Raw genomic sequence first — 27,874 nt, forward strand, 5'->3', positions numbered from 1 at the left:
GATTTATATCAACAAAAAGAAGCTCCATTTCTAACAGAACCTCAGTTAAGTTATTAGCTCACTAACCACTCACGTGAACCAATCCACTCAGAAACCAGTCACTGCATTTCTTGATTACTGGCCATTAACACTTCCTCAAATCCCATTGGCTGAATGCTGGGGAACATCATCAAAAAGATGTGAAAGCTTCTGCACAGCAAAGGAAACAATCAGCAAAAGTAAAAGGCAGCCTATGAAATGGGAGAAGATATTCACAAATGAAATATCCAATACACTTATCAAACTTAACACTCACAAAACAAATAATCAGTGAAGAAATGGGCAAACGATATGAACAGACACTTCTCCAAAGAAGACATCCCAATGGCTAACAGACACATGAAAAAATGCTCAACATCACTCATCATTAGGGAAATACCACAATTAAAACCACAATGAGATACCACCTCACGCCAGTCAGAATGGCTAAAATTAATAACTCAGGCAACAACAAATGTTGGCAAGGATGCGGAGAAAGAGGACTTTTTTTGCACTGCTGGTGGGAATGCAAACTGGTACAGCCACTTTGTGAAACAGTATGGAGGTTCCTCAAAAAGTTAAAAATAGAACTACCCTATGACCCAGCAATTGCACTACCTAGGTATTTATCCAATGGATACAGGTGTGCTGTTTCAAAGGGGCACATGAGTCCCAAAGTTTATAGCAGTTCTATCGACAATAGCCAAAGTATGGAAAGAGCCCAAATGCCCATCGATGGATGAATGGATAAAGATGTGGTATATATATACAATGGAGTATTACTCTGGAATGAATGAATGAAATCTTGCCATTTGCAACTGAGTGGATGGAACTAGAGCGTATTATGTTAAGGGAAATTAGTCAGAGAAAGACAAATATCATATGACTTCACTCATACATGGAATTTAAGATACATTACAGATGAACATAAAGGAAGGGAAGCAAAAATAATGTAAAAACAAGGAGGGGGACAGAACATAAGAGACTTTTAAATACAGAGAACAAACTGAGGGTTGCTGGAGGAGTTGTGGGTGGGGGGATGGGCTGAATGGGCAAATGGCATTAAGGAAGACACTTGGGATGGGCACTGGGTGTTATACATAGGGAATGAATCACTGGAATCTACTCCTGAAATCATTATTGCATTATATGCTAACTTGGATATTAATTAACTGATTAGTTAATTAATTTTTAATTAATTAGTTAATTAGTTAATTAATTAATTAAAAACAACAACAAAAAACGTGACTGCTGAATGACTGATGAGTTAGACTCAGGTACTCAGAAGCTTCTCACCCCCTCCCTTGTCCTTGAAATGTATGTCTTGCCTGCCTTTCCCACTACTGGAGGCTGCTCCAAGGACCTAGCCTTGAGTTAGTGATGTAATGTTAAGAACACCTGCATGGTATATGTGACTGAACCCAGTTAAGATCTTTTTATAAACTTTTGAGATTTGGTGGGTGGGTGCAGGGATCCATTTTGTCTTGCTACTGCCCAAGACAAGCTTCATATATAAGTTCCCTTTGATTATTAAAACTGGTACCTATCAACCTGGAGTGACCTGCCTCTTCCTTCCGGTCCCTCCCTGCCCTCCAAATAATGGCGCTGGCCTCAAATTATACCTAAAAAGCTCCCAAGAGAGTTGCAAATCAACCTTGCAAGGACAGAGGCCAACTAAGAATAGAAGAGTTTGGGTCCCCACCGGAAAATTGAGATGCAAATAGTAAGAGAATGAAAATTACATATCAACTCTTATAGTTTGCAAGTAAGGGAGTGATCAGATTATATAAATAAAATAAAACCACTTAAAGAAATAGAAAAGAAACTTTTGTGTAGTTGCTTTTCAGATATCTGAGGAGCACTCAGTGTTCCTCAATTATTCCCAGACAATTGCGGATGTTATCTATGAAGTAACCTTGGGAGGGAAAAAGAAACCTGATATTTAAATTTTTTTGTGAAGCTGAATGTAAATGAAACTTTCTCTTTCTTTCCTTCTTTCTTTCTTTCTTTCTTTCTTTCTTTCTTTCTTTCTTTCATATAACAAAACAATCAGCCTCTCCATATGAAAAGTGCACCTGTGTCGTAGTAGGATATGGAGACCAGTAACTATTCAAGCCCAGATTAAAGCTATTCTGTGTCTCTGAGACCCTAAAACCCAAGGTCTCTGAAAGGAACATTGCAGATTCAGAAGAGAGATCAGAGTAGTAACTGGGTAAAATGTGAGCTTCTGACTAACCAAAAAGGCTTTTTAAACACACAAAAGCTCAATATCGAGGGTCCCTCTGAAGAGACTGGAGCTCTTACATACTGAAGCCTGCTAGTCCTGTGACTCCTGGCTCAAGTGGCTGTCTCTCTAGGTGAAATTGGACAATGTCGGGAGACTTTTTGTCTATCACAAAGGTAGAAAAGGTGGTAAAGGTAACCAATGAGTAGAGGTCAGGGATGCTGCAAAACATCCCATAATATACAGACCAGACCCCTATAGCACAGAATTATCTAGAGAGAAAGGCCAATAGTGCCAACGTGGAGAAACCCTGTTCTGGTTGGAAGACAAAAGGTGAAAGATGTTTTTCTCTTACCTTTATCTTAAAGCCCAAGTCTCATAGGTGAGGTGGGAAATCTCACTCCATTTACAACATTTAAAAAGCAATATAGAGCCATATTTTTATCATGTGCACAATATATAACTCCATTTTTGGTCATTATATATTCATCAATTACAAAGAAATAATGAGTAGCTGTCTTTGCCAGGAATACTGGGATATTTCTAAGTAACTCTTACCCTCGAGGATATCTTTTTAAGAAGCATTAGGAGTACATTTTATGAGCCAGGTCTTTGCAGTTTTGTTATTATGTTTAAGTTCAGTGATAACTCTGAGTCAGGCAACTTGTCTTCAGTTTATATTTGAGAGACTCAAGGTTAAGCAAGAGTAAGCATCTTCCTCAAAATCACTCTTCAGGATCTGAAACTGGCTCCATCCTGTTTCACTTAAGCAACAAAGACCTATATTATGTTTAAATTAGCAAGTCCAATAAAAATATAGTCAATAACAAATATAAAATGAAATCTTAAGAAAGTAAGAAAACAAAGGGAGTGTTAACATTGTAGGAACACAGGAAAAGTACATTATACTTTGGCCTTTAAAAGGTGGATGTCTTAAATTTGAAAATGGACATTTTTTTAATATGTCAAGCTCTAATCCCTGGGACCTGCAAATGCCACCTTGTTTGGGAGAAGGTCATTTGCAGATGTGATTAGGTTAAGGATTTTGAGATGAGGAGATTATCCCTGATTACCTGAGTGGGCTGTAAATGCCTTCACAGGTGACAGAGAGTCAGTCTCTTTCATACACACACACACACACACACACACACACACACACACACACAGGAGTAATAAAGATAGAGAGCAAAGATAATTGAAGATACCAGCCTTGAAGGTTGAAGTAATACAACCCCAAGTCAAAGAATGCTTGTGGCCACCAGAAACTCCAAGAGTTGAGGAAAGCATTGTCCCCAAAAAGCTCCTAAAGGTATATGGCTTTCTTGGCACCTTGATTTTGGCCCAGTAACAGTGATGTCAAATTTCTGCCCTCACAACCTATAAGATGATAAAGTCTATTGTTTGAAGCCACCAAATTTATAGTCCTCTTTCTTTTTTTTCCCAGAAGCCATGGGAAACCAATGCAATCAATACGTTTAGGATATAATAGATTTAAAAAAAGAGTAAATGCCTAAAATAATATAATGCAAAAGAAAACATTAGTAAGAACACAGAAACTTAAGAAAAGTAAGGCATCAGATACATAATCTACTTATCTAATCAAGGATTAAAATATAGAATGGAGAATAAAAGGTAAAACTAAAAATAACCATAGTAATATCAACAAATAATTTATTAATCATTTATAATATATCATATATAATGCTAAGAATTTAAGAGACATAATTTAATTTTCATGGAAATTTTATTAGAAAATTATAATATTGTCTCTATTTTGTAGAAGAGACAGTTTTTTTTAACTTATTATTTTATCGAAGTATACTTGACATACAATGTTATATTATTTTCAGTGGTACAACATAGTGACTCAACAATTCTATACATTACACAAGACTCACCATGGTAGGTTTGGTTATCATCTGTTACCACACAACATTATTACAAATTATTGACTGTATTTCCTATGCTGTACTTTTCATCCCATGACTTAAATTTTATGACTGGAACTTTGTGCTTCTTAATACCCTTAAAAGAAACTTTAAAACTTCTGAAAGTATAATATGGCAATGGAAAAAATAATTTAAAAAATGACTAATAATATTACACAGAAATTTACTCCAAATGTTCACTAAAATACATAGGTTATGAGACAGATGTGTGTGCATTCCCTAGAAAAATTAAAGTCTAATGAAAAAGGTTGCATGCTTTAACGATGATGAAAACACTTGTCTTTTTATGTGCACTTTGTTAGAAATATATTGATTTGTTCTCAAGCCAAGAAACAGAGTCTAACAAGGCCTCCCAAACCCACTCAAAGCAATTAGAGATTGGGGAGAGCAGCAACATTACCAGGTGCATTTGAATCATCCATAAAACAGATAATATATGGCTTAATAAGACAAGCAAGTGTAAAACAAAAAAGCATGCATAGTCCCCCAACTCATAAATTTTTTACCTAGTTTACTTTTCATTCACATCCACCCAAAACCAGCCCCTCATTAAATATCTGATGTCTAGTTAAGAAAATAGTTTTTCAAAAGGTAATCTAGATCCCAACACTTTCTTGAGTGCTTCCTTCACATCCTTGTTCCTCAGGCTATAGATGAGGGGGTTGAGCATGGGAATCACTACAGTGTAGAACACCGTGGCCACCTTGTCAGTATCCACGCTGTTGCCAGAACTGGGCCGGCAGTAAGTGAAAAGGATTGTTCCGTGGAAGACAAGGATGGCTGTGAGGTGGGAGGCACAGGTGGAAAAGGCTTTGCGCCTTCCCTCGGCAGAGTGCATCCTCAGGATGGTGATGAGAATTAGCAAGTAGGAGGTGAGGATGATCACGATGGTGGTGATCTCATTGAAGGTGGCCACAATGAACACCATGAGTTCATTCATAGTGACATCAGAGCAAGCAAGGGACAAGAGAGGGGGCAGATCGCAGAAGAAGTGGTCAATCACATTTGATGTGTAGGATGGGATCTCCAGAGCTAAACACAAGTGGATCAGAGAACACACCATCCCACACAGGTAGCAACAAGACACCAGCTCCACACAGAGATTCCGGGACATGGTGACCGTGTACAACAGTGGGTTGCAGATGGCCACGAAGCGGTCATAGGCCATGACCGCCAACAGGAAGACCTCACTTACCACACATGTACAAAACAAGTAGAATTGCACGGTGCACCCCAGGAACGAAATGGCTTTGTCCTCATTTAAGGTATTAGTTAGCATCTTTGGCACGATGACGGTGGAGTAGCAAAAGTCCACAAAGGACAAGTGGCTGAGGAAAAAGTACATGGGAGTGTGAAGGTGACAGCTGACCTGAATCACTGCCATCATGCCCAGGTTGCCCAGCACCGTGACTCCATAGATGAGAGAAGAGGGCGACTCTCAACTCAGGGGCTTCTGCGAATCCGAGGAGAATGAACTCGGTCACACCGGAGCAGTTTTCCGTGCCCATGTTCCCATTTGATTGAGGTTGGAGAAAAATATTCATAGTTATCCTCCATTGTGTGATCCCAGATTCATTTTTTGGCTGTCTCTTAAAAAAAAAAAGACATGAAAACACGTAAGAGAGTTAAGTTTTTCCGCAAAGAATTAGGACATGGCTTTTGTGAAGTTTAGGAAAAGTGCAGGCATTGTGGAAAGATGCGTAAGGGCACACGTTGATTCACAGATCACACAAAAACATCCACATCCATCACAGCATATGATTCCTTAAGCAAGTCCTACATAATTTACAGCTTGACACTGAATCATTAGAAAGACCTCAAACATAATTAGCCACATTGTGTTATGAAACTCAAATCCCCTTTTTCCTGGCAGACTGTTTACTGAGTACTGAATCTAGTGAGATCTCAGAAAATAATGTTTTAAAATACACCACGTCCTTCCCTGTTTTCCACTGAAATGTTGAGAAGCATGTCTGTTGAAAGTTGTTAACCCACAAGTGTTGATTTTTTACCCATATGTTTAGATGTTTAGCTTTTACACTCCATGCTCACATTTTTTTCTGTAAATTAACACAGTGATTTTCTTAATTTTGTTGTTCAGTGTAAGCGTTTGACTCAATTTTGGCTCAGGTCATTATCTTACCATTGTGAGATTGAGCCCCGCATCCTGCACTGCTCTGAGCAGGGAGCCTGCCTGCGAGTCTCTCTCTCCCTCTCTCTGCCCCTTCCCTGCTCGCGCTCCCTCTGTGTTTCTCAATATAAACAAATAAACAAACAAACAAAAGAGAAAGTGAGTGATTCCAACATTTGTATGAGAAACCACTTCCAAACATATTAGTTGAAAGCAACAACTGTTAATTGAACAGGTCACTGTTGCGTAAGTCTGTAATATAGTACTGCAGATCTGATCATGACATGATTGATCTTGGCTTGGTCTGCTTATGTATATGATACGAGCTTGGCAGTTTAGGTGATCTAAGAGGACTTCACACCCATGTAGGGCACTTGGCTAGATGTCAGATCATATGCTGGAGGTAAGGGTGACAGGCTGTGCCTGTTAACACGGCAACTTTCCTGAGAGATTGTAAAAATCCCCAAGGTTATGAAAAAGCCATGTTGCCTCTCAAAGGCTTAAAACTTGAACAACGTCATTGCAACTACTCTCCGTTAGCCAAAGCTACTCAGAAAAGCAGACTACCCTCCAGGAGTGGGGAAACTGACTCCACCATGTAATCAGAAGAGCTGCACGGTGGCATAGACACCAGAGGACTGGAGAATTTTGGCTATGTTTGCAATCTACCAGACTGGGTAAACAAACCCTGTTGAGAGAATTAATTCCCAAAATTTTGTCCTTCAATAAAATCGGAGAAACTCAGTATAAATTTTGTTTAATGCGTTATTTTTTAAATTTCTGATAAAAAGTCATTGTGAGGAACTGGCACATAACTTGGGTGAGTTGAAAGATTTGAGTGACCTTACTAATACAGCACAATTTCTGACACAGTCTAGTCTCATTTACTCTTAACATGACCAAAAAGTCTCAGTATTTTCTTTTTAAGAAGTAGAAATAGAGATGATGCTTAACCCTCTTGCTTTCTAGCATTAAGTGATATCTTTCCATGGATACATTTAATTAACTGAAATAAAAAATCCAAATATATACTCATGATATTTCTCATGAAAATAAATATTTGCAAACACATTTTTTTCAATTTTGGGTAATTGTATTTTATCAAAATTTGCAAATGCAATTATGTTTTTGATTAGTGATGCAATTATTATTATTTTTTTTTTATTTTTTTTAACGTTTATTTATTTTTGAGACAGAGAGAGACAGAGCATGAACAGGGGAGGGGCAAAGAAAGAGGGAGACACAGAATCTGAAACAGGCTCCAGGCTCTGAGCTGTCAGCACAGAGCTCGACTCGGGGCTCGAACTCACGGACCATGAGATCATGACCTGAGCCAAAGTCGGACGCTTAACCGACCGAGCCACCCAGGCGCCCCCAATTATTATTGTATTATTACAAGGTTAATTTAATCTATGAAAAAGAACTTTCAATATTGCCAAGAGCAATATTAATCCAAGAGATTAAAAGTATGAATGTCATTTATAAAATTATAATATTCAATGGATTGGGGTAACATTGAACATGAGTTGAGGAAGAAGAGTGACACAAATCTGCTTTCAGATGTTCTTATTTATGTAATTAAAATTTTTTTTTTCAACGTTTATTTATTTTTGGGACAGAGAGAGACAGAGCATGAACGGGCGAGGGGCAGAGAAAGAGGGAGACACAGAATCGGAAACAGGCTCCAGGCTCTGAGCCATCAGCCCAGAGCCCGACGCGGGGCTCGAACTCACGGACCGCGAGATCGTGACCTGGCTGAAGTTGGACACTTAACAGACTGCGCCACCCAGGCGCCCCTTATTTATGTAATTTTAATGAATTATGCCACACAACAGAAATCACACTTTTTGTGCTATTTAAATTTATGATGAAATATTTTGGATGCAGACTTAAATTCTTTCCAAAACTGAGATGCACACAACCAAAAAATTTGGCGGCTAATATGTCATGTTCTATATAGAAGCAACAGAATCTGTCATAATGAATTTGAAATGTGGCAACTTGAAATGAAAGACAACACAAGATTGTCCGCTAGAGTTTAGTAGAAGATATGTCTGGAGTCTTAACCAATTGCTTTCATTTCTGTCAACAATTGCTTTTACAACCTTGGCCGGGTCACTTACGTGTTACGGGCTTTGGTTTCCTCAGAGTAAGAGCGAAATGGTTGGTGTTACTTTTACCCCCAAATGATCATCCTTTGTCCAAGCAAGACACAAGTAAAATGAGAGTCTCTCTAAAGAGGGATTACTCATCTTTGATTCAATGTAAGAGTCACATAAATAATTTCCCAAATTTTGAGGAAAATTAGGATTGTATAAGTGTAGGAAAATTGTATTCATTTATGAATAATGAGTTAATTTGTTGTATAAGTGTATAAGTGAGTAAAGGAGAAAAGGCTTAACTAGAGATTGATCCACAATGGGCTTATGGAAAGAAAGGTGCCAAAATTCCACCCAATGCAAAATGCATTTTTGAAGCGGAATTCAAGGATATTGACTGAAATAGCAAAATTTCAGGTATGAAGACATCAGGAGCAATAAAACATGGCCTTGAAGAAACATGTACCTAATTAGAGCTGGATACTATTGGAAGGGAAGACTGAACTGGAAAATTCAAGAACACAGAGATTGTTTACCTGCTCCCCAACCTGTAATATATGTAATCCATTATAATTCCCTAAAGTCTGAAATATTTTCCTACAGCTGTGTAAAATATTGGCTAAAGAGACTGAGTACCCTTTTACCTCATGTTGTAAACTAAAAGGCTCACTAAAATGTATTGAGTGTCTTGAAAAAAAAAAGGACCAAAGGAAAGTGAAAGATAAATTTGTGGATATGCAGAGAAACCGAAGTCAATAGAAGAGAAATGCATTCCCTCCTCAGACATCCATTTCTAAAACACTGTTTCTTAGATTGTATCTTTCCATGTAAAATGGTTATTTAAGTGATTCCTTATTTTATGATGTATATAAATAGAACATTTTAATAATGATCATAAGTTCAAAATAATATGCACATTTCAAGTAACTTTATTGAGCCCATATAAAATTGTTCTCCCTACCAGAATACCAGGAAATTTATGTTTTTCAATATAGTAATAATTTATTTGCAATTTTAACTATCTATATTGAGTAGAGAGAAAGAGAAGCACGTGCAAGGTATTTAAGTAAACTGTGTTATTAATATTATAGAAATCTGGTGTTTTAAATTTGCCAGATTAAGTAGGCCTTGATGCTAATTAGTATTTTTATTTTTATTGTATTTTGACTAAAGTATATAAACAATTAGTTTTGAGAACTTTTTTTTTAAGGTAGAAGTTTAGTTGAGAAGGATTCAAAGATTATGCTCATGTTTAGGAAAATAATAAAGTTTTGATAATGTTTTTGACATCTTCATAGGCAGAATAATAGTATGAAACATAGGATGGGCAGGAACTAATTATGCTTATTTTTTGCATATAAGATATTCTGAAATCCAGGGGCTCCTGGGTGGATTGTCAGTTGAGCATCCAACTCTTGATTTTGACTAAGGTCATGATTCCAAGATTGTGGGACTTGGCCCTACATCAGGCTCTGTGCTAAGCATAGAACCTGCTTAAGATTCTCTCTCTCTCTCTTGCTCTCTTTCTCCCTCTGCCCTTCACTCTCTCTTTCCTCTAAAAAAATAAATAAAGAGAGTTTGTGAAATCCAATCTAACATCTTTAAGCCTTTGGTGGAGCCTATGGTAGCTTATCAAACTGCCACAATGGAGCTCCTTTGAAAACACATTCAGGATATAGACCATGTCTTATCAACTTTCCACTCATGCCCAGTAACCTATACACACAATGCAACACACGCACGCACACACACGCACACACACACACTGCAACACACACACATGTTATATAGTAATCATTCAATAAAATGTTTGTTTGATAAGTGACTCAGTATTGCATTCTGACCTCCCTGATTTTGCAATGCTTTGCTCTTCTGAATAAAACTCATATGTTGTGTCCTAAAACTCTGTTCATCTTGTTATCCAAAGCCAAGTTCAAACGACACCTAGTTTTTGGAAGGGTTATTCAGAGTCCCCAAGGAACTTGAACTTTTCTTTCATTTAAACACTTGGTGGTACTTTTCATTCCCACTTTATACAAAGGCCACTTTCTTCACTGCCTTGCTGTTAACACTGGGTTTTACGTTGCACAGAAAGGAATGCTATGTCCCATTTTAACTGCTACTTTTACTTTTAGGAGATAAATTCATATGTTTATTGAGAGCCTAGTCTACTCCAGGTATGTTACAAGAAAGGGAAATGAAATTAATGTTTATTGATATTATACAAAGTATCCACATAATATTTATATTACCTTTTAGACCTCACAATCAGATTAGGAGCTAATTTATGTTACTTCATTTTTGTGGATTAAAAAACAAAGATGAGGGGGATTGCTGACTTTTTTTTCCAGTAAGCAAGAGAGAGCATCAAGGTCAGTCTCTCTGAATAAAAATCTGCATTCTTTTCATTGTACATCAACTCTTCATTATTTTTAAATGTATCTTTATAATCAACCTTTATGGGTACACGATTTATATTTCAGGGCCAAACTCTAGTCAAATAGTATGCTTAAGAAAAAAAGATTTTAGTATCCATTATCTTGCCGACTGCATCCTTGACATTCTTATTTCTCAGACTGTAGATCAAGGGATTCAGCATAGGGATCACCACTGTGTAAAACACAGACGCCACTTTCACTGTGTTCCTCGAGTTTTTGGAGTTAGGAACACAGTAGAGGAAGAGGATGGTTCCATGGAAGATGGTGATGGCTGTCAGGTGGGAGGCACAGGTGGAGAAGACTTTGCGATGACCACTGGCTGAACGCATCTTGAGGATGGTGACAATGATAAACACATAAGACATGAGAATGATGAGCAGCGTACTGACCTCATTAAAGGTGGCAAAAATGAAAAGCAGCAACTGATCAATGTAAATATCAGAGCAAGACAGGGACAGCAATGCAGAGAACTCACAGAAGAAGTGATTGATTGTGTTGAAACCCTGGAAAGATAATCTGACAGCAGAACATGTGAGTATCAGGGAACATGCTACTCCCCATGCGTATGATCCGACCACCAGCATGGCACAGAGTTTCTGGGACATGGCCACTGTGTAGAGCAGAGGGTTGCAGATGGCCACAAAGCGGTCATAGGCCATCACAGCCAATAAAAAGGATTCAGCTACCACAAAGGTACAAAAGAAAAAGAATTGTACTACACATCCTGAAAGTGAAATGGTCCTGTCTTCTACAACTAGATTTGCCAGGGTCTTGGGAACAATGATGGAGGAAGAGCAGAAATCCACAAATGAGAGGTGGCTGAGGAAAAAGTACATGGGGGTGTGCAGTTTGGAGCTAATCTTGATTATAACTATCATCCCAATATTTCCTACAACAGTGACACTGTAGATGGCCAAAAAAATCAAGAAGAGAGGGACTTGCAGTTCTGGGTAATCTGAGAAGCCCAAGAGAGTGAACACAGCCCCAGTTTTATTTCTCTCTGACAGTAACATGATGGTTTCTGCTTTTCAGAATCTGAACTGGTCCTGAAAATAAAAATATTAAAGAGAGTGAACATCTAAGAAGCTTGCCTATCTGCCCCTTACACCACTGGAAGATGAAGCAAAATGTCTTTTCATAATTTCTTTATGTGTTTGTTAGCAAGATATGCTATCTAATATTTGAAAATATACAAAACAGGTTTTAAATGCTCTTTAAGGTAAAAAACAATATAATTATTGAATTAAAAAATTTTAAGTCTTTGGGGTGCCTGGCTAACTAGAGCATGCGACTCTTGATCTCGGCGTTTTAAGTTCAAGACCCACATTAGGTGTAGAGATTATGTAAATAAATAAATAAATAAACGAACAAACAAACAAACAAATAAATAAATAAGTTGATAGATAAAACCTTTAAAGATTGTTTAAGTTCTCAACTGTAAATTTTAATATTTTAAGTAGTTATGAGATAAAGGGATTTATGGTTATTTTAAATCAAACTTCCCATAAAGTTTTCAGTTTCCCTTGAACATTAGAAGTTCATAAAAGATACACCTAGGATAATATAATGACTGATTATGCCAGCCTTATAATCAGTACCAAAATGAGAAATTTCCAAACATATTTATGTCTACAACATATATTTACACTATGACATTAAGAAAAAACACCCATAACACTTTATGTTACATTTCACAAAGTACTTTAATCTTTTTCTTTCTGACTCAGTAAATCCGATATCAAATAAACCTTAACTAGTTTTTCAGGATATTCTTCTCAACAAATGGGCTCTTAATTGTCAATCTTTCCTCATGGCTTGATAAATAATTAGAATAGGTGATAAAGATAATCATGTCCACTTCCTTATTCTAGGGGTGATAAAAGAAACCTTGACTTTCCCAACGATATGCAAGTAGGGACTAATCTACGTATCTGTGACTAGTGTCCTGATTGGTGTCCCAGCCATGTGTCCATTCCTACACACCAGACTCTGACCCATGTTCTAGGTCTAGATACCAGGAAACTGTTAATCATCTCTCTGTTAAGGCTATCTCTGGTCCCACAACCCAAGAAATAGTTTCAGATGGCCCATCAATAAAGATATCGGATCATATTCAAGACTGAGAGCTTAATGGACCTTTCTGTCCCTATAGTCAGTCATACATCTGAGTATTAAAGACAACCTCAAAAGACATCCATCATGAAGCTAGACGTTCTCATTATCACACTTCTTGCTTAATATAATATTTAACTTACTAAGACTTTTCAGGTTTCATTTTAAATGAATGTGATATTCAACATGATGATTCTTGCATCCCAAATACTATTATTACATGGTTGGTAAAATCTTTCTCTACCATTGAGTCCAAGAAATATAACAGCTGAAATCTTCTTACCTTTGTTTTCCCTATTTTGTTCTAATTTTTCTCTAATTTTTTTCGGCTTTATCGTCTTAATTAAAGCTGGCCCCTTTTAATTTTTTTCATTAGAGAGTCTATTCAATCTCTGCTAGTTTCATTTTACTTAAATCTTCTCTATCTTACCTTGACTATGTCTTCTGTAACTTACAGAAACAGAACAATGCACATTCCTGAAGTTCTCAGACCTCTTCTATCCTCCCACCCAGGGTAGCCCTTGTTCATCTGAGCCAGTCCCTCTAAGACAAAACCGTGTAGCATAAATGCACTTTCTCTTCCTTGCGTGTTCAGATATGTTACTTTTGTAGTGACTAAACAATTCTCAAGAACTGTCTGGATCTAAGGGTAAGTTTCCCTACTGTGCTGCTTCCCAGATACCCTACATTGAAATTAATATCAATCGGTCTCTAGAATCTGAAAACAAACCTGCTGATGGCAAAAGTAAAGCCACTCTTGGTTGCGACTGATGGTATATTCTTATATCTATAGTACAACCTTTGGGACATGAGCCCTAGAGATTATGTCTTGCCCCATTCCCTTGGGGTCATGAAATAAACAATTAAAATTAATCATTTTTCTCTGATGTAATGCTTGAAACCCTGGAGCAGCATTAGGAAAATTTTATACAAAAATTTATATAAATGTATTTTAGATTTTATTAATTTAGTCTGGAAGAAAAAGAGAGAGAGAGTGTGGGAGGGGCAGAGACAGAGAGAGAATACCAAGCAGGCTCCACACTGTCAGCACAGAGCCCAGTGTGGGGCTTGAACTCATGAACCATGAAATCATGACCTGTGCCAAAACCAAGAGTCAGACACTTAGCCAACTGAGCCATCCAGGTGCCCCCAAAATGTTCTATTTTAAAATCACTTCTCCAACCCCTGATTAGTCCCATACATACCTACAACCATTATAAAAGTTATGGAATTATAAAAACCATCCTTATCAAATATTGAGTGGCTACCATATAGCAGGCGTAACTGTCTTCCTCCCTGCCATCCACTCTGACCCTGTTGGAGAAGGGTGAAGATCCCTCCTTTAGGTCATCATGATTCACTGAGAGTTAAAGCATAAATATTTAAAAAGTTAAATATCAAGTTGGGAAAATAGTCCCTTTGAAACCTTGTCCTATTCTATTACTCTTAACCTCCTCTGCTTCTTCTATCTAGTCTGACCTCTTTGTTTTTGTGTTTTGCTTTATGTTTTCCAAAAAATATTACTGACTCTTTCTTTATGGTCTTTTTCCTCATGTTTCCTGCACACTGTAATGCTTTCCCTTAAGTTTTTGTTCAAATGCAGCTTTTCAGTGATACCCTCCAAAACATACTGTTTTACCACTGGAGCTACTCTACTACCAAATATAGTGTTTAAAGTACTTCACATGTTTCAAATATATTTACTTTATTTATTTATTTTGAGAGAGAGAGTGTGTGCGTGTGAGTGGGGGGAGGGGCAGAGAGAGAGAGAGAGAGAGAGAGAGGGAGAAACCCAAGCAGGCTCTACACCATCAGCCCAGAGTCCCAGGCAGGGCTTGAGCTCACGAATCTTGAGATCATGAGCTGAGCCAAAGTCAAGAGTTGGACGCTTACCAACTGAGACTTCCAGGAGCCCCTCAAATATATAGTTTAATCCTTACTTATTTCTTTATTTGTACATTGCTTGTTTTCTTCTGCTAAGATAAAAGTTCCAGGAAAGCAGAGATCATTCATTGCTTTGTTCACTAATATATCCCAAGCTCCTAGATGAATGAGTAGCATAAAGTCAGTGCACCATGAGTCTTCATCGAACAGTAAATATGGCCTTCCAAGGGAACTGGGAAGAGAGCCAAACTACCAGAACCACGAGGAATTTCAGTGCAGAGAGGAGATAGTTCACAAAGGATGATAAGGATGTTTTAAAAGTGGTTCTTGAAACTGCAGTCACAATAAACAAAATACAAACAAACCAAAAAAAAAAAAAATGTCCACTCCTCTGAACTCCCTTTTTTTAAAAATTTTTTTCCTTAACGTTTATTTATTATTGAGAGACAGAGAGAGACAGAGCATGAGCATGGGAAGCGCAGAGAGAGGAGGAGACACAGAATCTGAAGCAGACTCCAGGCTCTGAGCTGTCAACACAGAGCCTGACATGGGGCTCGAACTCACAAACTGCGAGATCATGACCTGAGCTGAAGCTGGACACTCAACCAAGTGAGCCACCCGGGCACCCCTGAACTTCCTGTCTTTATCACCTTTATTATAACAGAAATCTTGACCTTTTATTTTCTCTTCTTTTCTTTTCTTTTGTTTTCTTTTCTTTCTTTCTTTTTTTTTTTTTTTTTGACATTTTCAAGATCAGGAGCAGCATGGTGAAATTACCAGCAAATGGAAAATATCTCAAGTATTCTCCTTTAGAAAAATTTACACGTAGTTATTCTAAAGTTTTATCATGTTGAACCATTTGGAAAATATTTTTGCATAACAATTGCAAAGCTACACTACTGATATAAGAATAACACATATGGTCTCATAAAAGGTGTATTTAAATTATCCATAAAAGATATTATATGGCTTAATTAGATAAGCAAGTGGAAAACAAAACAGCATGCAGAGTCCCCAAGTTTTATTTCCTTACTTTACTTTTCCATTCACACCCACCCAAATCCAGCCCGTCATTAAAGTCTCTGATGAGAGACTAGACTCTGAGTCTAGTTAAGAAAATAGTTTTTCAAAAGGTAATCTAGATCCCAACACTTTCTTGAGTGCTTCCTTCACATCCTTGTTCCGGAGGCTATAGATGAGGGGGTTGAGCATGGGAATCACTACAGTGTAGAACACCGTGGCCACCTTGTCAGTATCCACACTGTTGCCAGAACTGGGCCGGCAGTAAGTGAAAAGGATTGTTCCATGGAAGACAAGGATGGCGGTGAGGTGGGAGGCACAGGTGGAAAAGGCTTTGTGCCTTCCCTTAGCAGAGTGCATCCTCAGGATGGTGATGAGAATTAGCAAGTAGGAGGTGAGGATGATCACGATGGTGGTGATCTCATTGAAGGTGGCCACGATGTACAGCAGCAGTTCATTCATAGTGACATCAGAGCAAGCAAGGGATAAGAGAGGGGGCAGATCGCAGAAGAAGTGGTCAATCACATTTGATGTGTAGGATGGGATCTCCAGAGCTAAACACAAGTGGATCAGAGAACACACCATCCCACACAGGTAGCAACAAGACACCAGCTCCACACAGAGATTCCGGGACATGGTGACCGTGTACAACAGTGGGTTGCAGATGGCCACGAAGCGGTCATAGGCCATCACAGCCAAAAGGAAGACCTCAGTGATTGCATAGGCACAAAAGAAATAGAATTGCACCATGCATCCCAGGAAGGAGATGGCTTTGCCCTTGTTTAAGATACTGGACAGCACATTTGGGACGATGACAGTGGAGTAGCAAAAGTCCACAAAGGACAAGTGGCTGAGGAAAAAGTACATGGGAGTGTGAAGGTGAGAGCTGACCTGAATCACTGCCATCATGCCCAGGTTGCCCAGCACCGTGACTCCATAGATGAGAAGGAACACAGAGAAGAGGGCGACTCTCAACTCAGGGGCTTCTGCGAATCCGAGGAGAATGAACTCGGTCACACTGGAGCAGTTTCCCGTGCCCATTCCTGCCAGGTGTTGGACTTAGGAAAACAAATGATAAATATTGTCTTTCTTCTAAAAAGGGAGGAAAAAGCAGGCTAACATTAATTTCAGAAAAATATAACATTGATATCAAACAATGTATCTATAAGATATAACAGAAACACAGTGGTCAAGTAATTCAAAAGGTTAAAAGTCTCCGTGGATCCCACTGACCAAAGTTGACTTAGGCATCAGCAGAAACCTTGAATGATTCCAACCCTTATCTATCACTTTATCTATGATTAAGTTCAGTTTCTGGGTGGAATTTAAGATAGATTCAATGATATATTTCAAAGCCATACAGACACTAGCATGTGTTCTCTGAAGAAACTTAATAAGCTCTGTCCAGGAGAGTAACACCTACTCTGATTCTCCAAACACTCTTTCGTTTTTTATTTTTACGTGACTCTATCAGGAACATAAATTGGAAACAAAGTTTTCTCATATTCTATTTTGGAAAAGTGTGATAGAATTTTTGATGTTTGTGGCTCACAAAAACTCATTAAAATCTGATTATGAAACAAGAGATTTAAAATATACATTGAAAGTGAGAATTGTGCCTATCAAATCAACTATGTGGTTAATTGATTTACTAGCTTAATCAATTATAATAATAACGATCTATGCTAATAAAGATTCAGAGAGATAGATCTCTTGAATACCTTTTTCTGGAAAGTAATGAAGGGGCATATATCCAAGTTTTGACCCTGACAACAATAAAAGCTATCTGATATTTTTTTGATAGATTTTATTCCTCATAAGCTATTAAAAGATATTTAGTTACATTGATAAAGTTGTGAAAAATCATGTCCAAAACTGTATTGCGTTACTGTTTATAATATTTACCATAAAAAATATTTTCAGAAGTGGAGCAAGTGTTAAACCTTGGGGTGTCATATCTAGGACAGAAAATTATCATGCTATGTAAAATCCCATTTATGAGGTGTTTTTTTTTTAAATAAAAAGGATACTGAATAGTACACTCAGCATATACATATAGACGCAAATGAAGATGCACCCATAGAGATATGAATACACATGATAGAGATTGTTTAAGTAGTTGGTTGCAAAAATGATTACATTGTATTCTCTATATAAGGGAGATCTACCACTGAGGCCTTTCCTAAAGGAAAAGGCAAATAAAAATTGAGGGATTCCATTCTCTGCTCCCACTTCTCGACAGCACAAGGACTAGACTCATGACTTCTACACTTATGCGTAATGAAAATTGAGTGAAGAGGTTCTGGAATGGAAGCATATCTTGGTATCTTCTCGGTCTCTTGAGCGAACCTTAAAGACATGGAAACATATCACTTCCCTTAAGTCACGGTTTTTCATTACTTGACCAAGAACAAAAACAAAACAAAGCAAAATACCTGACCTACTTGCCTACTTCTCAAAGAGGATATTCAACCTGGCAAATGTTTTGCTTCATAATCTCCTAGGCTGATAATAAGAAACCATTTCATAACAAACCCAAAACAAATCCAAAAGAATTCCTCTCTTTTTCTGACCACAGAGAGTTCATAAGTCCTGACTCTCGATAACCATCTGGCAGGAACAGAAATGCAAACCTCAGCATTAATATGAAAACTAAGGACGCTCTCAATGGTCATACATGTTAGATGCTGTGATAGAGATCGGTCTGAAAAATGGGTGGTAAGAGATGAGAGAGAGAGAGAGAGAGAGAGAGAGGTACCATTTGTTTATTTAGCATTCTTTTACACACATCCATGTTTTATGTTACAGAGAAAACGGTTGCAAATTCACCATTAATTGTTTCTGAATACCAAAACACAAAAGCACTCTAAACAGTAACTGCACAGAAATATGGGTCCTGTTAAAACATTCTCCAATTAGAAGAGAGTTGAGTTCAATATATCTTTAAAATAATTGTTTACAGACAAAATATATTCATTTCTATTTTCAAGTAACCAAAACCTAGTTCTTGCTAACAAACCTGAGTGACCTACGTTTTGTCCCTGGTGCTGAAGATATAAGATGTATATAGTAGGCAGACACTTACTTGTACTGTAATTTAAGCTCCTGGGGAATGGGCCCATTAAGCTCCAAAACAATTACTAATCTCTATGGTATAATAAAATATATAAAAATTAAACCAAGGTGATGTATGATATAACACAACTAATAGTTCATCTCTATGGAATATCATCAGGAAATTTATTTTTTAAATTATCCCAAATTGGGAAACAATGGTTTAAAACCACATATGCCTCCTCCCAGAATTTGTGGTGCTACATGATAGAGGTTACATTAAGTGTCGTATGTGTGGGACACAGCTCATATTGCCATAATGACATGCCATGCATATCTCTTAGAAGTTCTTCCTTTCTTATAACATTACAACATCCCCTAGATTCCCGTAGGGCACGGGGACTACAGCTGCATCAAAATTCCTTTAAATAACAAAAAAATAATGACTCCAGTGGTCAGAAAACCATATAATAACTCACACTTGCTATGTGTTGGAACCCATTCTAACTATTATACAAATATTCACTTACTTTAGCTTCCTAGTAACCAGCCAGGAGAGCAATTCCAGTTTTTATGCTTATCTTACAGGCGGTTGAAACTTGGACACATTCAAAATAAATGATCAATGAAAGAAATTGAGGCCCATCTGGTTTTCCACCCATATGAATGCATGGAAAAAATAAATAAATCCAGAGAGATTTCTGAGACTGAATTTTTTTTTCTAATGCATGTGCAATAGTGGACGTCATCAAATGGGACCCCTCAGATATCTTTCCCAGATGTGTTCTTCTGACTTTAAAAGATCAATCTAAGCCACAGTTTTCCATTCGTCTCTGTGTATCACTGGCTGTGCACATAAATTTGTAAAGGTATATGTGGTAAAATGTAATTTCAAGGAAATAAATTGGTATTGTCTCAACTACCATATAATATGATTATATTATATAAAATTGATGTGCCAGAGACGGCACCCAAGGCTGAGGAGACATTCCATCCGGTTCCCCATCTCCATCATTCTATGTAAGTGATATATTACATTGTTTTTCATATGTTAAACCAACTTCGCATTTCTGAGATAAATCTCCCTTGGCGTGGCTCATAAGCCTTTTATATGTTTTAGTGCATCTATTTTATCTTATTATTGGATACAAGGATTTGTTGAGAATTCTTGGGTTTGTATCCATGAGGGATTTTGGTTTCTGTTTTCCTCTGTGTCTTGTCTTTGTTTGGCTTTGGTATCAGGGTAATACTGATATAACTGCATGAATTGGAAAAAGGATCACGGTCTCCATCTCCTAAATAGTGTAACTCACAATTGGTACCGTTGCTTATGTAGTTATTTAGTAAAAGTAACTGGTGAAGCCATCTGTGTAACAACCAGTGTTATTGCCTACATAGATATTTAGTAACAGTAATTGTCTGGATATTGATGGAAGGAGTGTGAGAATATTTTCACTACAAATTGAATTTATTGTCACATATCTATTCAGATTTTCTACTTCTTTGTCAGCTTGGGAAAATTTATCTTTTTCAAATCTGTCTGTATCATCTAAGTTGACTAAATTGTTGGCATAAAATTTTTGCAAGATTACTATCCTTACTAATTGTACTAATTTGTTTCTGGTTTCCTTTTCTCCTAGTAATTCTAGCTAAAATTTTGTCAATGGTAGTAATCTTTTCACAGTGCAAACTCAATGATCTCTACTTTAATTTTTCTACTTTATTGACTGATAATCTGGTCTTTATTATAACCTTCCTTGTTCTTTTTTCTTTTTCTTTTCTTTTTTTTTTTTTTTTTTGATTCTTAATGTGGAAGCTAACATTCTAATTTTGAGAGTTTTCTTCATTTCTAACACAGTTATTTAAAGACATATATTTCCCTCTAAACACTTAGAAGCATCTATTAAATTTCATAGGTTAGTTTTCATTTTCATCATTGACTCCAATAAAGAACAATATAACATTTCTGCTACTTTTCTACAAGCGTTCCAGGTAAGTTCAAATCAAGTGACAAGGTGTAAAAGAAGGCAGTTTCATATACGTGAATATATGCAAATATATAAGATAGTTTGGGTCATAATTATATAGTTCTATTTCTGAAATAAGTTGACTTTAATTAATTACTGTAAGTTTAAGATCACAGAACCATTCCAAATTATTTCATGAACCAATATATGGTTATTATCTAGTGTTTATTTTACCCTCAACAAACACAGCTATTATTTTTTCTCATAATAATTTTCTGGACTAATTTGGGATTTACCAATGACAAAGAGTACCAAACAAAGGATACGTAAGTAATTCAAGCAAAATTAATGACAGAAGAAAGATAAATATGATGTCATAAGATTTTTGAAAATTAGACACCTTTATGAGGCCATCTTATAATAAATGTTACTACTACCAGAGAAAAGCTAATCTTTCCTAATAGACACAATTATCTAGGTTTGATTAATTACTTGTTAAGATTATAATTTACAAATGACAATTTAAAACAACATTTAAGGAAAATAAATGTTTAGGGAGCCTAAAACATAGAATGTGAATAAATTTGTTTCGTTTTTGTTCTCACTATTCTAGGAAACACGCTAGTATTTCTAAACTTCTTGTAATATTTGCACCCTCCACACGGGAGCTCTTTTTGAAGGAATTGAGAATAATAAGTGTATCTTATGCAAATTCTCATTCCTTCCAGCACCTAACAAGACACCTTGAATGCATATGACATAAAACAGTAGCTCACAATAGTGCTGAATCATTGGCTTTATTATTCATGCTCACCTCTCGAATGTTGTTCCTGTTCTTTACTCCTGAATACACCTTGTGTCTTTCTCTTCTGTGTCTTTTCAAAACCTGCCCATCCTTCAAGGTCAAGCAAAGGATGCACGCAATTATGAAATAGTCTCTTTGATATCCACATATGATTTTGACATGTCTCCTGACCAAACATTATGATATTTACTAATACTACTGGCTTTTGAGGTTTTTGAAAAGAAGACTATGTATTTCTCTCCTGTCATCTATTTCATTGAATTTAAACTACAAAAGTGGCTGTGTATTTAACACCTGCAACCTATCGCTTAGCAGTGAAGAGAAGAGAATACAACTAGCATGTATTTCACATATACAAATGCCAGATATGTTGTCTACATTTTATTTTTTTTCACATTCCACTCCATGAGTTACATCACATTATATCATTTTTGTAGATAAAGACTGGTTCAGATAAACCAACCGGCCGATTTTACATTATCAGAGCCAGGTATGATTTCTCAGACCTAAAATTCGTATTCTTCCCATTGTAAGTATTCTATCTTTTGGAAAATCTAAGTGATGTTTAAAAATGAGCTTGATTGACAGGTCCTTCAAAAATCACAGAAAGATGTTCTATAATAACAGAGGTAGTGTTTACCATTCGCTATGAAAAAAAAAGTGTTAATTATTTTCTGACTGTGTCTTTGATGTCCTTATTTCTCAGTCTATAGATGAGGGGTTTCAACACGAGGATCACCACCGTACATAACAGGTATCACTTTGTGTGCCTGGAGGTTTAGGAGGTAGGGCACAGACTAAGAGAAGAGAATGGTGCTGTAGAAAACGGTGATCCAGTCAAGTGTGAAGCTGACAGTTGAAGAGGATTTCCTGATGCTCACCTGCTGAATGTATCTGGAGAGGTGGCAAACACCATAAGATGGGAGGAGGAAGAGCTCTGTGCTCACCTCATTGTGAGAAGCAGCGAGAAACAACTGGCTGATGTAAGACTCAGAATAAGAAAGAGACATTAGTGAGGAGAACTCACAGAAGTGACTGATTGTGATGAACCACTAAAAGATACTTTGAAAGCAGAACATGTGAGTTTCAGGAAACATGCTACTCCCCATGCATATGATACAACCTGTAGTAGGGCACGGGGTTTCTGGGGCACAGCACCTGTGTAATGCAAAGTGTTGCAAATGGCCACGAAGCTGTCACACACTGTCATAGCAGAATTAATTCAGGAACCACAGGGATGTAACATAAAGTCCAGTATGCACCCTGAAAATGATTTTTTTCAGGTTTTTATTTAAATTCCACTTAGTTAACATACAGTGTAATACCAGTTCCAGATGTAGAATTCAGTGATTTATCACTTACATCCAACACCCAGTGCTCATCACAAGTGCCCTCCTTAGTACCCATCACACGTTTAATCCATTCCCCCACCCACCTCCCATCTGGCAACATTCAGTTTCTTCCCTATAGTTAAGAGACTATTCTATGGTTTAGCTCTCTTTTTTCCCCACTATGTTCATCTGCTTTGTTTCTTAAATTCCACATATGAGAGAAATTAATATGGTATTTGCCTTTAACTGACTTATTTCACTCAGCATAATCCTCTCTAATTCCATCCAGGTTGTTGCAAATGGCAAGATTTCACTCTTTTTGGTGGCTCAGTAATATTCCTCTCTCTCTCTCTCTCTAGATATAGATGATATAGATATAGATATAGATGATATAGATATAGATATAGATGATATAGATATAGATATAGATGATATAGATATAGATATAGATATAGATATAGATATAGATATAGATATAGATATATCACATCTTCTTTGTCCATTCATCAGTTAATTGACATTTAGGCTCTTCCCATATTTTGGCATGAAAATGAAATATTTATGTTTTCTACAAATAGCTTAGAATTCCAATTTTAAGTGACAGCATTTGATCCAAATGGAGAGTTATAATGGAGACAAAAATTGAGGAAACAAACAACAAAAATGTGACAAGTGACCTAAGTCAGAAATGCAGCTACCTGTAGTAAGGGTTATTCAATGATGGCAAGTTTGTGTGTGTGTGTGTGTGTGTGTGTGTGTGTGTGTGCGCGCGCGCATGTGACCAAAAGTATATATGTAATATTAGGACAATATAAGGGAAGGAGGAGAGAGAAAGAGAAAACTATTTATGTGCCAGGGATTATTCTAGGCTCTTTGCACATGACATGCAATTTAATTTTACTAACATCCATGTGAAATAATCAAGATTAACTCCACTTTTTCAGATGAGATACTATCTGAAGTTCCAAAAACACTTTACACTGAGACAAATAATAAGGAAAACAAAAAATAAGCAATAAATGTATCAAAAATAATAAAAAGATAAAAATGACATGTGTGCATGTAGAAATCTCACTCTATGTATCAACTGTTGGACAAAGATGTGTTCTTCATTGTAAAATAGCAGGAATTCAATTTTGAAAAGGAATGAATTTTCCATCATAGATACTGAAAGAGAGCATGATTCTCAAGAGTTCTTCATTAAGCTTATGAAGGTTATAGAGCAAACCAAACATGTCTTAAAAATCCATTACTCCTATCCATTTCAAAAATTATAGATTGAAGAAAAGAAAAGAAGTAGGCTTAAAATTTGAAATATACTCAGTCCTAACTTTGAGGCAAATGGAAGATTCATAAAGGTAAGTGAATCAAAAAGAATCGCTCTTAACTACCTACCCCCTGGCTCTACCCTCCACTCAAACACTACAACCACCCATTCACCGCTCAACCAGCCTGCCCTTTGGGAACTTGAGTCTCGCAAAGAAAATATTTTCTAGGAAAATATTTTGGAGCTCACCATTTTTCTGAGCGCTTCTTTCACATCCTTGTTCCTCAGGCTATAGATGAGGGGGTTGAGCATGGGAATCACTACAGTGTAGAACACCGTGGCCACCTTGTCAGTATCCACGCTGTTGCCAGAACTGGGCCGGCAGTAAGTGAAAAGGATTGTTCCGTGGAAGACAAGGATGGCGGTGAGGTGGGAGGCACAGGTGGAAAAGGCTTTGCGCCTTCCCTCGGCAGAGTGCATCCTCAGGATGGTGATGAGAATTAGCAAGTAGGAGGTGAGGATGATCGCGATGGTGGTGATCTCATTGAAGGTGGCCACAATGAACACCATGAGTTCATTCATAGTGACATCAGAGCAAGCAAGGGACAAGAGAGGGGGCAGATCGCAGAAGAAGTGGTCAATCACATTTGATGTGTAGGATGGGATCTCCAGAGCTAAACACAAGTGGATCAGAGAACACACCATCCCACACAGGTAGCAACAAGACACCAGCTCCACACAGAGATTCCGGGACATGGTGACCGTGTACAACAGTGGGTTGCAGATGGCCACGAAGCGGTCATAGGCCATGACCGCCAACAGGAAGACCTCACTTACCACACATGTACAAAACAAGTAGAATTGCACGGTGCACCCCAGGAAAGAAATGGCTTTGTCCTCGTTTAAGGTACTAGTTAGCATCTTTGGCACGATGACGGTGGAGTAGCAAAAATCCACAAAGGACAAGTGGCTGAGGAAAAAGTACATGGGAGTGTGAAGGTGACAGCTGACCTGAATCACTGCCATCATGCCCAGGTTGCCCAGCACCGTGACTCCATAGATGAGAAGGAACACAGAGAAGAGGACGACTCTCAACTCAGGGGCTTCTGCGAATCCGAGGAGAATGAACTCGGTCACACCGGAGCAGTTTCCCTTGCCCATGTTCCCATTTGATTGAGGTTGGAGAAAAATATTTATAGTTATCCTCCACTGTATGATCTCAGATTCATTTTTTGGCAGTCTCTTAAAAAAGAGACATGAAAACGCGTAAGATAAGTTTTTCCGCAAAGAATTAGGACATGGCTTTTGTGAAGTTTAGGAAAAGTGCAGGCATTGTGGAAAGATGCGTAAGGTCACACGTTGATTCACAGATCACACAAAAACATCCACATCCATCACGGTGTATATGATTCCTTAAGCGAGTCCTACACAATTTACAGCTTAGCACTGAATCACTAGAAAGACCTCAGACATAATTAGCCACATTGTGTTATGAAACTCACATCCCTTTTTCCTGGCAGACTGTTTAATGAGTACTGAATCTAGTGAGATCTCAGAAAATAATGTTTTGAAATACACCACGTCCTTCCCTGTTTTCCACTGAAATGATGAGAAGCATGTCAGTTGAAGACTGTTAACTCACAAGTGTTCATTTTTTATCCATATGTTTTTGATGGGGAAGTAGCTTTTATCCTCCACACTAGATTTTTTTTTCTATAAAGTAACATAGTGATTCTCCTAATCATGGTCTTTCTTATCTTTTTTTGTTCAGGGAGTTTGTACTTGGTCTCAAACTTCCTGCAACTCTGACTCTGAAGCCTTAACCTATTAGACAAATAAATTCAGTTTTAAATCTATTTGAAGAACGAATCAAAGATGTACATAGGGAAGTATTACCAAAAGTCTTCCTGCTGCATTGTAGCATTATTTATGAGAGTAAATTTCAGCAATAATATGTCCAGCAAGAGGGAAATGGTCAGGGGCACGTGGGTGGCTCAGTCGGTTAAGTGTTTGACTTCGGCTCAGGTTATGATCTCACAGTTTGTGAGTTGTAGCCCAGCATCTGCTTGTCTGTCTTCAGTGCAGGGTCTGCTTTGCATCCTCTGTCTCCTTCTCTCTACCCCTTCCCTGCTCACACATGCTGTCTCAAAAATAGATAAATATTAAAAAGATTTGAAAAACAAGAGGGAAATGGTGAAAGCTAGGGTACATATATATTATGGAAATCTATGCAACTATTTACAGGATGTTTTTGAAGGCCCTTTAATGGCCTGAAAAATCATTATGATAAAACGGTAAGTTAAATAACACTAAGCCAGAGTGTACATGTAAAATATTGTATATGCATACATAATTTGCTTTGCCTATTTAACCCTTACAAAACCCATGACAATAAATATTTTCTTCTAATCATTTGAAAAGAAATTAGAACCTGCTTTATGACGTGGAGTCCCCAGTGGATTATTCCTGGAGGAAACACGGTCTTCACTAAGATTCAAGCCACTAGGTATGTCCCCCTTTGGTCAAATGATTTCAAAAAGGTAAAAGATATGCGCGTTGAGAAATCCCAGTCTGAAAACAAATAGTTATTCTGATAACATGGTTCTCTCTCTTCAATGGTCAGTAAAAGTGAGGTGTCTTTTTCTGAGCCCAACATAGTACACAATGTTGAAAACCTTGCCTGTTTTCAAGTCTGAAGGTGAAAAATCAGGCTGTTGACTCTTTATAGAGAAGTGGTTCTGCAGCAGGAGATATTTTGATGCCTCTGGGACCTGTGGCTCTGTCCCAAGACGTTTTGGGTTCTCCCAATAGGAAGGGGTGCTAGTGACATCTAGCGGGTAGAGACCAGGGATTTTGCTGAACAGTGTATGCTGCACATGGCTGCCCCACCCCCGCCACCCCCCACACACATACCAAGAGCACACGCAAACACCCAAATATCATCTGACCCAGAAGGTCAATAGTACCAAGGATGAGAAACCTGCTATGGAAAGACATTTCTCATTTTGTGCACAGGATCAAAGTAATTCCTCTCCTCTCTGCCTCACAGGTGGTCCCCAAGTCTGTGTCTCTCCAGGAACAGTCCTGAGGGCCCCTTCCTGCAGCTCTCAGCATCAGAGAGACTCCAGGCTCCAGGCTCACTGTCAGGGGAACCTCCACGTGGTCTTTTCCAGGTTCCATGGATGGGGTCAGTGTGCGAGAGGAGGAAGGCGAGGAGAGACCATGCATTCTCCCCGATTTGCTTCCCACCCTTTTCCCTCTTACACTAGTAGCTGTTACAAGGTTGTTGGTCCTGCAGATTAAACAGTTAACGTTCCCCTTTGAGACTGTGTCTCAGGACACACAGGAGAAACGTTTTCATAAAGAAGCGATTGAAGCACGGCATTTCTTAAAACACTCTCTAATCAAGAAAGAGTGAAATGCGGACTTTAATGCAGACTTTTAAAAATATGTTTGATACTACTGTCCTCCTCTACGGTTCCTCGTTTTCATAGAAATGGCCATAGTAAATTACACTCATGAGGAACAAATAGAGAAAAAGCATTCAGCTCCCGGAAAATATCACTTATGCCCAT

The 27,874-nt window shown here is 37.7% G+C and overlaps 4 protein-coding genes across 4 annotated transcripts; all 4 read right to left on the bottom strand.

Annotated features, from left to right (window-relative positions):
- Window positions 1-4,759: 4,759 nt before the first annotated feature.
- LOC112865156 (olfactory receptor 5L1-like) lies at window positions 4,760-5,593 on the bottom strand. The gene has a single exon (XM_086679368.1). The coding sequence runs from the start codon at window positions 5,576-5,578 to the stop codon at window positions 4,760-4,762; it is 819 nt and encodes a 272-aa protein (XP_086535494.1). The 5' UTR covers window positions 5,579-5,593.
- Window positions 5,594-10,930: 5,337 nt separating this feature from the next.
- Window positions 10,931-11,872, bottom strand: LOC147576478 (olfactory receptor 5D18). Its single transcript, XM_086679369.1, has one exon. It carries the CDS (start codon window positions 11,870-11,872, stop codon window positions 10,931-10,933), a length of 942 nt encoding a protein of 313 aa, XP_086535495.1.
- A 4,093-nt stretch (window positions 11,873-15,965) lies between these two features.
- Window positions 15,966-16,916, bottom strand: LOC147576479 (olfactory receptor 5L1-like). The gene has a single exon (XM_086679370.1). It carries the CDS (start codon window positions 16,914-16,916, stop codon window positions 15,966-15,968), a length of 951 nt encoding a protein of 316 aa, XP_086535496.1.
- Window positions 16,917-24,524: 7,608 nt separating this feature from the next.
- LOC147576480 (olfactory receptor 5L1-like) lies at window positions 24,525-25,460 on the bottom strand. The gene has a single exon (XM_086679371.1). The coding sequence runs from the start codon at window positions 25,458-25,460 to the stop codon at window positions 24,525-24,527; it is 936 nt and encodes a 311-aa protein (XP_086535497.1).
- Window positions 25,461-27,874: the final 2,414 nt, after the last annotated feature.

The sequence above is a fragment of the Puma concolor genome, chromosome D1 (genome assembly GCF_028749965.1).
Source record: "Puma concolor isolate L17-30 chromosome D1, mPumCon1.1.hap2, whole genome shotgun sequence".
Taxonomy (NCBI): Eukaryota; Metazoa; Chordata; class Mammalia; order Carnivora; family Felidae; genus Puma; species Puma concolor.